Here is a 13,064-nt window from a genome sequence, read left to right as displayed (position 1 = left end):
TGTACAGTGTGATTTTGTCATGTGGTTCACCCTGTAGGTTCACCTGTCTCTCCGTGGGATCAGAATTACTAAATCAAGAACCGCCTTTTGACCCTATCAACAATATTTAATTTTCCACTCCTACTCAGAAGGTCGCTTTACTTGTTGCTATCAACTCTGCAAGTTATGTGTTTGGACAGGTGGCATTATCTTGAAATTAACTTGTTCATTAAGACGATGTAGTGTTGAGGCCAAGAAATCTCTTTTCTTCCTAAGGTGGTGAAACCAGCCTTTCACTTCAAACAGGACTTCAGAGGGGAATCTCTCTTCCTCGTCTGGTAGAAACTTTAGAGCTACTGCTTCAATTAGGAAGACGACTCGCTTTGTCATCTCAGATGGGTCCTGTGATAGGAAGCCAGCTTCTCGCACCACCATTTCTCAGTGGCGCAGACATTGTTCAAGCCTATAGTCTTGGGGATCGGGTTCCAACCTTTTCTGTCAAAGCACGCTCTACTAGATCTGAGTGCTTCTTGGGCTTTTCAGCATCGGGCAACTGTTTCCCATGTTTGCAAGGCTGCCATCTGGTCTTCTGTTCACATTTCATCAAGTTTTACTGGGTGGAACTTCAGACCTCAGTTTTGGGCATAAGGTCCTCGTTGAGCTTCAGGCAGTCACCAGTATTTTTGTTTGTTGTGTTGCAGTGGGCCTGTTAGCATTTTTTGCTATGTTATTTTTTTTTTTGGAGTTCATTGAGGTACACTTGTCCAACTCTCAGTGGTTATAGTTTTGCTCTGAGCGTAGCTTTGTTACAAAACTGAGGCATACTGGGAAGGGAGTGGTTATACCAGGCCAAGCAATGTTTTTTTGTTTGGCAGTGTCCAAATGGCAGTATAAACAAAATGTCTCCTATGTTCCCTAATGAATTCCAAGAGAAAGATTTTATGAGTACAAAAATCCTTATTTTCTGTTTTTTAACTACTTTTTTGCACTTATTGGACAGATCTAATGAAAGGCTTTCTATTGCATATTTAGCAGACCAAAAGGGAGCAAGCAAGAAGAGTTCATTGTTAGGGTTTCATACACTTTGAGTCTTTAGTGCAGCCCAAGCTGGATGTCATACTTTGCATGCTTGCTTATGCGAAAACTTCTCCTATGCTACAATGTGAAGGAATCTTGCTCAGGAGAAATCATGCAGCATACCATAAGTGGGGAAAGAACGTTGGTCTCATGGGCCATCTGGATTACGGAGTTGTTTTGTGCTTGTCTGTGACACGTTCATTGAAACAGGAAGGAGAGGTTGGGGATTTATAAAGCTAGTCTCTGGGGACTTTTAGAAAATGTCATTTACACGACTGTTCTCTGAGTCAGTGCTTCATCCAACGGTATTTAGAGCACATCTCCATGGAGTGCTGAAACTGAATTGCCATAAAGACCAACTCTATTGTCAGTTCTGGATAGGCTTTTCCACTCTGCTTTCCAATTATACAGAAAACTGCCTATCCAAAAAAAAATTATGATTAAGTCACTGAACAATGTGGTAAGCACACACATCCTTCCATACTAGAGGATCAATATTAGGGGGCGGGCAGTTAAATATATATGAAGACATATACACCAATTAGCCATATGACCACGCACTTAATACTGAGCTGGTTTCCTTTTTGGCACCAAAAAGCCCATGACCTGTTGAGCATGGTCTCCACTAGACATCTGAGGGGTATGCTGTGGTATCTAGTCAGTAGCAGATCTTTAAGTCATGTAAGTTGTGAGGCTGGGCCTCCATGGATCAGACTTGTTTTTCCAGCATATCCCCCATATTTGAATGAGATGTGGAACATTCGGAGGCCAAGTCAACACCTGGAAGACACCTTCCATTGCTCTTTGGTTTAGTTCTGATGCTTATGTGCCCATTGTAGGTGCTTTTGGCTGTGGACATGGGTCAGCATGGACACCCTGACCAGTCTGCAGCTGCGAAGCCCCATACACTAAAAACTAAAATAGTTGTTTCTCTACATGGAAATCTTTAGTAAAGGGCAAAAGATGTATTCATTCTGAAGAGAAACCAGAGTATTTTGACACCTTTTTATAACAACCAGCATTAACTTTTTCAGCAATTTGAGCTGCAGCAGCTCTTCTATTGGATTAGAATACACAGCCAGCCTTCACTCCCTACATACATCAGTAAGCCTTGGCCACCCATGATCATGTTCTAAGTTTGCTGGTTTTCCTTCCTATGACCACTTTCCGTAGGTCCTGACCGATGAAGACCGGGAACATCACACAAGATCTGCAGTTTTGGAGTTGCTCTGACCCAGTAATCTAACCATTACAATTTGGCCCTTATCACAGTCGCTCAAATCCTTTTGTTTGCCCATTTGTTTCTGCTTTCAACTCATCGCTCACTTTACCTGTCAGTAACATTATGACTGATCGGTGTATATTCTTATATTACAAATAAGGTTTGTATCCTGTTAACTCTTTGTTCTTACAAATTTGTTTCTGTGTGTTGCCAGCGACCACAACATTTTAAATCTATAGAAAACTTTTAGGCCCATCTTCAAAAAGGCAATTTTATTTTTGAAAAAGGGTAACCTTAAGTAATGGTTGTAACATTTTGGCTTACTGCACACTATTGCATTGTAGTAATGCACATGAATGTAGAATGGCATCCCAGTACCCAACTACAATAGATGGCAGCACACCTACTGCAAGGTGCAAAAAAAAAAAGGTGAAAAAAACCTGCTGCAGGGATATGTTTCTTTCTTTCATTGCTGTGCATTGGCAGCCCTTTTAAAATGAATCGGCTGCCTTAACGCATATGTGCAAAATATTGCACATTAGCATGAAGGCAGTAGAGCCAGAGCTGGGCATAGTATGATGGAGACCTTAATAACATGACTAGTGAATGACTGATATCGTTTTTTTAATGCCGATACTGATATTTTGGTCATCGGATATCGGTATCGGCCGATATTTTCGGACATGTAAAAATGTTTTTTTTTTTTTTCTGGTACTCCTTGTGGAGGGATCTGGCATTTACGCCTTTTCTCCTCTCAAGCTTCTGCCGAGACTCCTGCACAGGATCGAGGCAGAAGGGATTACGGATACTGCTTTACAGTCGCTGGCTTTGACGGCTTTGCTGTTGAAAGACAGGTGCTGAAGGATAGAGGGTTGTCTGAATAGGTGATTGCTACGCTTTTGAAAGCTAGAAAATCTACTACTATAGATAGCTTTACTATCGTACTTGGAAGACTTACATTGTGTGGTGTGAATCCCTAAGGGTTCACCCCCCGCTCCTTTTCGGTGACTCAGATCTTGACTTTCCTCCAGTTAGGGGTTGAGCAGCGCCTGGCATTGAGTACCATCAAGGGCCAGGTCTCGGCCTTGGTGGTTTTCTTTTAACGTCCATTGGCCACACACTCCTTGGTGGGTACCTTTCTCACTTGGTTTCCCCAGTGCGGTCTCCATTGCCACCATGGGACCTCAATTTGGTGTTCTCAGTTCTCCAGAAACCCCCCTTTGAAATAATTCAAAGATTCCCCTGCTTACATTGTCCCAGAAGGTGGCCTGTTTGGTGGCTATTACTTCTGCGTTTAGGGTGTCTGAACTGGCAGTGCTGTTTTGTCGTTCTCCTTATCTAGTGGTTCACAGGGATAAGGTGATTCTTCGGCCATGTCTCTTCCAAAGGTTGTCTCCGATTTTCATCTGAATGAAGACATTGTGTTTCCCTCCCTGTGTCCCAAGCCTAAGCATCCCAAGGAAGTTGCTTTGCATTCTCTGGATGTGGTTCGGGCAATAAGGGTGTACCTCGTAGCTACGGAGTGATTTAGGAAATCAGACTCACTATTTGTCCTCATGGATGGACGTTGCCAGGGGCTGACTGCTTCTGCTGCGACCATTGCTATATGGATCAGACAGACTGTGGTTCAGGCTTATTCTATTAAGGGTCAGGTTCCTCCTTTCCCTGTCAGGGCACACTCTACTCGGGCTCTTTGTGCCTCCTGGGTCTTCCGTCATCAGGCGTCAGTGGTGCAGGTTTGCAAAATGGCCATCTGGTCGTCTGTGCATGCATTCACAAAGTTTTATAAAGTTGATGTGTCGGACACTTCTTTTGGACGCAAAGTTTTGCAGGCTGCTGTTTAGAGGACTTGTCCTCTTTGAGGGTGTTTTTTTTTTTCAGGTGAGCACCAGTTGTTAATAGTTGAGCTCCAAGTTACCTGTTGGCTATGTTTAGCCTTGTTTTCTGCTGTTCCCACGCCTCATGTTTGACACTGCTTGGGGACATCCCTACAGTCATGAAGATGAAGAGCTGTGTCCGTCAATGAATGAAATAGAAAATGGGATTTTTGACTTACATTAAAATTAATTTCTCTGATGTTCATTGACAGACACAGCACCTGCCCCTCTTTGGAGTTAGGATTTTTTCTGATACTGCTTGTTACAAAACTGACTACCTATAGCAGAAAGTGGGAGTATACCCCCAGGGACTGCCCCATAGGCGTGCTCAAGCTTTTTTGTCTGCCTAGTGTCCTACTCCTGTAGGCGACAGTATAACCCTATGGTCAGGAAGATGAAGAGCTGTGTCCATCAATGAACATCAGAGAAATGGATTTTATGGTAAGTCAAAAATCCCATTTTTACCAGCAGTTAACATTTACTGCTTTTTTATATCTAGATGTGCTGAGGGAGCACTTCTAAGCATAGCAGAGCTTTTTGGTGGTTTGATAAGTTATACATTTCTGTCATAAAATATAATTAGAAATGGAGACAATTTTTACTTTTAATATGCGTTTAATTTGGACATTTAATAGTATACCTGTAATGTTCCCCTGTCTTCCCAACACAACCAAGGTGTCCCAGTTTTAAGATTCTATTCTAATTTATATATCTATGGCAATAAAACCTATTTTCTAATTTTGTATCTATTCTTTGTTCCAGACCATGGTTTATTTGGGTCAGAATGGCGAAAGAAGTGGTGTGTTCTTACCAACATGAGCTTTTGTTACTATTCCAGTGAGAAAGGTAACTGATCAGTTGATATTATGAATTTATCAGTGATTATAAACTAAAGAGGAATTCCACACAATGGGTTTGAGAGAAGGACTAAAGATAGTTTTATGTGATAATACGGGTTGTGTCTAAAAAGTTTGGTGACTGATATCAGAAAACTAACAAAACAGAAGATACAAACAAATTACTTTTTTTTGCCTTCAAAATAAGCGCCATTGTTCACAACACACTTTTGGCAACGTTCATAAAGCTTCTGAAAACTGTCAGAAAAGGCCTCTTTAGGAATCAATCACAGAACTGCTGAACAGAACATTCTTGGATTGCCGCCGCTTCCGCAAAACATTGTCTTGACCTTGGACTATTTCAGGCGACTCTTTTTGGGTCGCTGGGAAGACGGTGAACGTCATTTCATTGATTGCCTCTTAAATTCTGGATCTAACTGGTAGCACCAGGTCTCATCCCCTGTATAGATGGTTCGCATAAAGGATAGATCCTGGTCACACATGGTAATGAAGTCTACAGAAATTTCCAACCATTTTGCTTTCTGTTCGTCTGTCAGGTTGTGCGGCACAAACTGGAAACAGATCTTCTGCTTACCCAAATCTTCGCAGACGATGATGCGCATCATGTGTGTCCTTGCTAATGCCCAATTCCTCCACCATCAACCGTAGAGTCAGTCGCCGATCTCAGGCTAGCATTTGTCGCACTCACTGGATCATGTCTGGGTTTCTGCTTGTCAACGGCCGACCCGAACATGACTCATTCTCAGTTGTTTCTTTCCTGTCGCAAAAGCGTAATTTTCTGCTCACGGCTTCCGACACGTACACTTGCACCAACATTTCATGCATCTCCGTCGCCGGTTTCCCCAATTTGTAGCAGAACTTGATGTTCACTCTTTGCCCCATTGCACTGTCACCCTACTTCTGACACCGAGTATAATAAACTGCCCGCATCGGTCGTGTACTCCATGCTAGGTGGCGTTCTCTCCGTGTCTCTGGATAGCTATGTAAGACAAAAACAGAAGAAATTCCAAGCTCAACTCACCAACCAGTCTGCTTACCAACCGAATTAACCTGTCCAACGGTATACGCTAAAAACAGGGGTTTAGTTAGAACACATTTGCAAACGCATGCGTAAGCTGCAAGGCCCCTTCACGGCACCCTGTATTACTTGCAGTCCTAACCCTACTAATTTATGAGAGTCTCCACAATGAAAGCATGTGCATTCTAATGGATAGATTAGGGGCAGGTGGGCCTGGAGGTAGCCCAATCCTCCCCAAAGGGCAAGGGGCACCATGGACACCCAGCACATAGCACAATGGCAGCAAAGGTGTCCAGTGTCCCCCCAATATTACCCCAGTAACAAAGAAATGGCCCCTGCCCCCATCTATAACTGACCTTCACAGCAAGGAGCACATGGACAGGAAAACGCATGAAAGACATAAACAGAGGAAATTCCCAGCTCAACTCACCAACCAACCGATTTAACCTGTCCAACAGTATGCATTAAAAACAGGGGCTTAGTTAGCACACATTTTGCAAACGCATGCACGAACTGCAAGGCCCCTTCACAGCACCATGTATTACTTGCTGTCCTAACCCTACTAATTTATGAGAGTTTCACATACTGTTGGAAAAGTTAAGTCAGTGATTTTGAGCACTCGGTCTCAGCGGCGCCCATGCCCTGCCAGAGCTGCGCTCCTGCTGTGTTTAGACACAGCGGGAGGCGGGCCACGGGAGGAGCTGCGGGGATCGCCGCTGGCCTCTCACGATTATCAGAGAAACTGACAGAAGACCCGCCTGCTTATGTAAACAAAGCAGGAGGTCTTGTGTCATACAGGCAGAGAGAGATCAGGAGTTTCAGCTAAGCAGTGAGTAAGCACAGTTAGACATACATCAACCCCTTTGATCACCCCCAATGTTAACCCCTTCCCTGCCAGAGTCATTAATACAGTAACAGTGAATATTTTTTAGCACTGATTACTGTATTAATGTCACTGGTCCCCAAAAAATGTCAGTTAGGGGTCTGATCTGTCCGCCGCAATGTCGCAGTCCCGCTAACAATCACTGATCGCCGCCATTACTAATAAGAAAAAAAAAAAAGTCCAAAAATCTATCCCGTAGTTTGTAAACGCTATAAATTTTGCGCAAATCAATTGAAATACACTTTTTTGGGATTTTTTTTACCACAAATGTATCAGAATACAAATTTGCCTAAACTGATAAAAAAATATGTTTTTTTAATTTTTTTATTGGGAATGTTTTATAGCAGAAAGTAAAAAATATTGTTTTGTTTTTTTTTTCAAATTGGCGCTCTTTTTTTGTTTATAGCGCAAAATATAAAAACCGCAGAGGTGATCAAATACCACCAAAAGAAAGCTCTATTTGTAGGAAAAAAAGAATATCAATTGTATTTGGGTACAGCGTCGCACGACTGTGCAATTTTTCGTTAAAAATAACGCAGTGCCGAATCACAAAAAAATGGCCTGGTCATTAAGGGGGTAAAACCTTCCGGAGCTGAAATGGTTAATTTACAAGTCTTTCTGCCTGTGGTAAATGTTCTTTGGGAATATTTCTGACATATACAAAGGGGAGCTAGAGGAGGAGTGAAACATGGGGCAACAAAGTAGGGTACAGATCAGATTAGTCCTAAAATAGATAGCACGGGGATAGGTCTTCTTAGAAGAATTGCTCAACCTAACTAGCAAATCAAATGCATATATTACGATGTGTAAATGCTTTAGGATGATGCCATTTAACATAAAACACATTCAATTATAGGAAAAGTTCCAAAAGGAGGCTTCTTGGTAAAGGATTGTAGCGCTAAGCTGGTTTCGTACATTCGAAAAGACTCTCGTCGAGATTCCTGCTTTGAGCTTGTGTCTCCGGGTAGCCGCAGTTATCAGGTAATATCCCGAGCTTGAAATTTAAAAGGGATAGAGGAGTTCAGATTGCCTACCTAACACTTTTTTTTATCTTCTTTCAATTGTCAGTTTACAGCTGCCAGCCCAGCAGAGGCCAGGGACTGGGTTGACCAAATACAGTTCTTGGTGAAAGGTGAGTGTAACTTCACACTTTTGTGCACGTGTAAGATCTCTTTAAACGGTGATCCAATTTTAAGGCATATGGAAGTGTTATGAATTCCACAAGATCAAAAAATATATGCTGGTGAGAAAAATTACATTTCTCAATAGACCAGCAGCGTAGGAAACCTTGAAAACAATAGACCTGTGCTTTACAGTAATAGGATAATGTATAGAAAAGCAGCTGACTCTTACCATCCAGAATGGACCACTACACACAGTGGTAAAAGGCACTTGTTACAGAATCCAATCGATCGAACGGCAACACTCTTCCACCCTTAAGCAGATTCCACTATACTGTATATGGCCGTCAATAGATATAACGTTCCAACATAGATAGAAAGACACTTCATAGTGTAATACGTTCAGTATAAAATGTATTAAAATCCAGAAAACTCACTCACCGAAAGTAAGATATACCGTGTGTTCGATTCTTTTGATGCACAATCATTGCTGAGGATTTATATAATATGCAATGAAAGTTAATACATGCTAATAACCTATATGGAATATTAATTCCATGTAATGGTAAAACATTTACTGCCAAGTCAAATTAGACTTGTAACAGGAGTGGGCAGATGTGATGATAAATTATTCATAAGTCTATAATCTATTTTTCAGTATGTTTGGTGTCATGTCTCGCTATATTCATTTTTCTTGAGCAAATAATTTTCTCTTTCGTTCATTGACGGACAAAGCTCCTGGTATCTGGTATTCATAACCATTGGGTTATACTGCCCCCTACAGGAGTAGGACACTAGGCAGAAAAAAATTCTGGCTAGACCCATGGGCAGTCCCAGGGGGTATACTCCCTCTCTCTGCTATAGCCACACTTTTAGATAGAAAATTTTTCCTTTTGGATTTTTCCTGTGAGATCTACAATCAACTTCTGGACTGGGCTGGATAATATTAAGCCAGTGGTCACCCCAGTCTGGCCAGCGTGTGTGCGTAGACCTTAGCTCCGTGCTAGATCAGCCGCGACATAGCCCTACTAAACGGGGGGTTTCCTGCAAGTTGAACATCTCGCAAGGTCGCATAAGACCGGTCTCGACAGGCGTCTCGACAGGTTCCACCTGGCCGACAGCCCCCATTTCGATGGAGAGGGGTTCTGTCTGGAGCGATGCCTGTCTGGTTCCTGGTATGGTGAGTACAGAAAGGGTATGGTGAGTAGCTGTCCCCTGTCTCCCCCTGGAGGGTTTTGGGGTGGGCCCTTCCTTGTCACGGTCAGACCCGAGTTCCCCTCCTTCCCCATTTGCCGAGTCCCTCATCCTGTCCCCCCCCCCTTTCCACATATGCTGGGGCTGTTTGGGTGGTCTGGCCACTTTCCTGGGGTGGGGGCAGGGTGCTGACTGGCGATGGGGGCTTGGGGGGTGCGCCGCCGGCGACTGCACGATCTAATGTGCGCGGGGGGGTTGTACCTTGTGCGGGCTCCTGCCAGGGCCCCCTGTCCTGCCTGGATCTGTCCTTGAGATCTAGTCTCCCAATCCTGGGTCCCTGTATGCTTTGTGGTGCCGCTATTTTGTTGTAGTCTGTGTGTTCTATACATGGCAGCCATATTTGTGTAGTCCGGCAGCCATTTTGCTGTGGTTTGCCATTAAAAATAGTGACAGCCAAGACAGTGGAGCCCTGTGGGTGGCCATTTTGGTGGTGGGAACCCCTCCTCATCCCCTGGTACTGACTCCTGGACGTGTAGTGCAGATTATCCTGGTGGCTGAAGGTGCTTGTCTCTGCAGGTGGTGAGTCTGGTAGGGTCCTCTCCCTCTCTGCTGAGGATTGCTTTGTGCCTGGCTACCGGGTGGTGCTGCCAGCGCGCTGGGGGTTGTCCCTCAGCAGTGTTTTACACTTTTTTGTAGGGTCCCCCTGGTGACTCATGGAGTCTTTGGAGCGCATTTCCCCACCTGATCTTCTCTCTGAGGCTGAGGGGCCCTCCTTGTCCCAACCATCCCATCCATGCACTTACTGCGGTCCTGGAGTCCCTTGTGTCCCGGGTGAAGGTGGCATGCTGGCAAAGGGCTAGCGAAAAGCGACCCCTGCCTTCCCCTGCCTCATCTGTCTCATTAGATCCAGAATCTGATTCGGCCACCATGGACGTGGGTCACCCTGCTGGGTCTGCAACCACGTGCCTGGAATCCTCTGATAATGAGGATGATTCCTCCACGTCTGCGACCCTGCACAAAAAGGCGCTGATGGATGCACTGATTGTATCTGTGCGTAAGACCCTGAAGATGGAGGACGCAGCCGAAGCTGTGATGAAGGCGCAGGTACCCTTCGGCACTCACAAGCCATCCAGAGCAGCAAAGGTATTTCCTTTCCCTTCCTATTTTGACAGAATTGTTGCTAAAGAGTGGGAACAACCAAAGCGTCCCCATGGGGTCCCTAAGCGCTTTACTAGGCGTTACCCTTATGAGAAGTCCCTCCTTAAGAAGTGGACAGTGCCACCGGTGGTGAACCCTCCAGTTTCCAGATTAAACAAGGCAACCATGATTCCAATTGAAGAGTCCCTGGCCTTTAAGGATCCGGCTGACCGTAAGGCGAAGGCTGTGGCCCGTCATATGAACACTCTGGCTAGTTTGGCAATGATACCGGTATTCACCTTTGCCCTAGTGTCGCAAACTCTGACCAAGTGGGCTAAGCTCTTACACTGTGACCTGGAGGGAGAACAGCTCCCCCCTGCCTTTGCCAGCTGGTCAAGGGGCTGCAGTTTATCTGTGATGCCTCTTTGGATGCGGCTCCCCTGATGGCTCGCCTCTCTGTTTAAGCAGTGGTCCTTCGGCGTGTCTTTTGGCTCAAATGCTGGTCTGCGGATCAGACTTCGAAAAAGGCTTTGACTGATCTTCCTTTCCAAGGAGATCACCTGTTTGGAGCTACCCTGGATGACATTATTAAAGGTCTCACAGGGGGAAGAGTACTTTTCTTCCACAGGCTACTAAAGGCAAGGAACCTCGTCATAGACGTGGACCATTGTCAGCTCATAAAATGTTTTTTCCGCTTGAAGCCTTCAGACCCGTGGACTTCCCTAGGGAAAGACAAGTGGGTCCACAAAGTCATTCGGCCTGGCTACAATATTCCGCTCTTGTCCCTCAGCAATGTTTTTTTTCCTTCTAACTTGTGCCTGTCCCCAGACCACTTACAGGGCCTGTTTGGGGCGGTACAAGACCTGTTCCTTCAAAGGGTGATTGTCCCGGTTCCAACTTCGGAACGTTTTTAGGGTTTTTACTCAAACCTTCACAGTCCCCAGGAAGGAAGGTAAAGTGCGTCCAATCCTGGACCTCAAGGCGCTAAACTGCTTTGAACGGTGGTGGCATCCCTGCATCAGGGGGATTTCCTCGCCTCAATTGATATTAAGAATTCCTACCTTCACATTCCAATATGTGCCAGTCACTAGTGTTTTCTCAGATTTGCCTTGGGAGACGAGCATTATCAGTTTGTGATGTTACCCTTTGGTCTCACCTCTGCTTCTCGGGTCTTCACAAAAGTGTTAGCCCCGGTGCTAGGCCAACGGGGAATCGCGGTACTAGGCTACTTGGACAATCTCCTTCTGTGAGCAGAGTCTCCCTCTGCTCTGGTGGACAGCCTGGGGATCACAATACGGACTTTGCGGGAGTTTGGCTGAATTCTGAACTTTTAGAAGTTGGCTCTGGTTACGTCCACGAAGCTGGACTATCTGGGTCTGACTCTGGACTCGGGCTTAGCTAGAGTGCTTCTTCCTCTGGAAAAAACTCCAGAAATTGCAGGCTGCAATTTGTTTCCTGCTGTCCAACAGATGGTCGTCCTTCTGGACTTGCATGGTGCTGGGCCTGATGGTGTCTACCTCCGAGGCGGTTCCGTTTGCATAGTTCCATATTAGGTCCCTGCAAAGGGAGATTCTGGCCAAATGGGTTAAGACTCCCCAGTCTCTGAAATATCAAATCCGGCTGAGCCAGGAAACAAGGGAGTCCTTGATATGGTGGCTTCATTCTCCAGCGTCCTCCCCTTGTAGGACAAAGGTCACCACGGATGCCAGCCTGTCCGGCTGGGGAGGCATCCTCAGAAAGCATATTGCTCAGGGGATCTGGACACTGGAAGAGTCCTGACTACCGATCAATGTCTTGGAACTCCGAGCGATCAGACTGTGTCTGGATAATTGAATAGATCGTCTTCAGGGTTGTCCAGTGCGCATTTAATATGACAATGCCACAGCCGTGGCTTATGTCAATCATCAAGAAGTGTCCTGGCGGCTCTGGAAGTAGCAGGCATTCTAATGTGGGCAGAACGATTCATTCCAGTCCTCCCTGCCGTACACATTCCCGGGGTGGAAAATTGGCAGGCGGATTATCTCAGTCGGCAGGCGTTGGACCACAGGGAGTGGTCCCTTCATCCGGAGGTGTTTTATCAGCTGTGTCTTCAAGGGGGGGGATTACCGAGGTAGATCTGTTGGCGTCTCGGCTCAACAGAAAGGTGGAGAATCGGTAAGTGTTCATACACATGCTAAGTCAACAACTTGACAACCCATAAATGTCCAAAGTGAATATCCAAAAATCAATAAATTATCCACCATAATTTATTGATTTTTGGATATTCACTTTGGACATTTATGTGTTGTCAAGTTGTTGACTTAGCACTTGTATGAACACTTACCGATTCTCGTTTAAATTGTATTCACTTGGTGGATAATTTATTGAATTTTCGTTTATATATGTATATATATATGTTTTCATTATTTACATGAACACCAGAACACATTGTAGTGCACCAAACAACTTTTACAAACATTTATTTCCACACATTGGATCTTGGTAGCAGCACAACATTATTATTAGCGCACTTTTATTCATTTCCAGAAAGGTGGAGAGGTTTGTGACTCGTTCAAGGGATCCTCAGACTCGCTGGTGGCCCCGTGGGGTCAGTATCGACTGATTTACGCCTTCCCTCCTCTCAAGCCTCTGCCCAGACTTCTACGCAGGAATGAGGCAGCAGGGATTCCGGTCATCTTAGTGGCTCTGGACTGGCCTCG

At 45.0% G+C, this 13,064-nt stretch overlaps 1 protein-coding gene across 1 annotated transcript in view; it reads left to right on the top strand.

The window, feature by feature from the left end:
• The window catches only part of SKAP1 (src kinase associated phosphoprotein 1), a 706,029-nt gene that overhangs the window by 526,251 nt on the left and 166,714 nt on the right, over positions 1–13,064 (top strand). The window contains exons 6-8 of the mRNA XM_082271509.1: positions 4,918–5,001; positions 7,770–7,894; positions 7,982–8,045. Of these exons, the coding sequence (XP_082127635.1) occupies positions 4,918–5,001; positions 7,770–7,894; positions 7,982–8,045 (273 nt within the window). The remainder of the gene's footprint in view (positions 1–4,917; positions 5,002–7,769; positions 7,895–7,981; positions 8,046–13,064) is intronic.

Source organism: Pelophylax lessonae (assembly GCF_965119305.1).
Source record: "Pelophylax lessonae genome assembly, chromosome: 11".
Taxonomy (NCBI): Eukaryota; Metazoa; Chordata; class Amphibia; order Anura; family Ranidae; genus Pelophylax; species Pelophylax lessonae.
The sequence above is the reverse complement of the archived record's forward strand: the minus strand, read 5'-3'. Positions and strand labels throughout refer to the sequence as shown.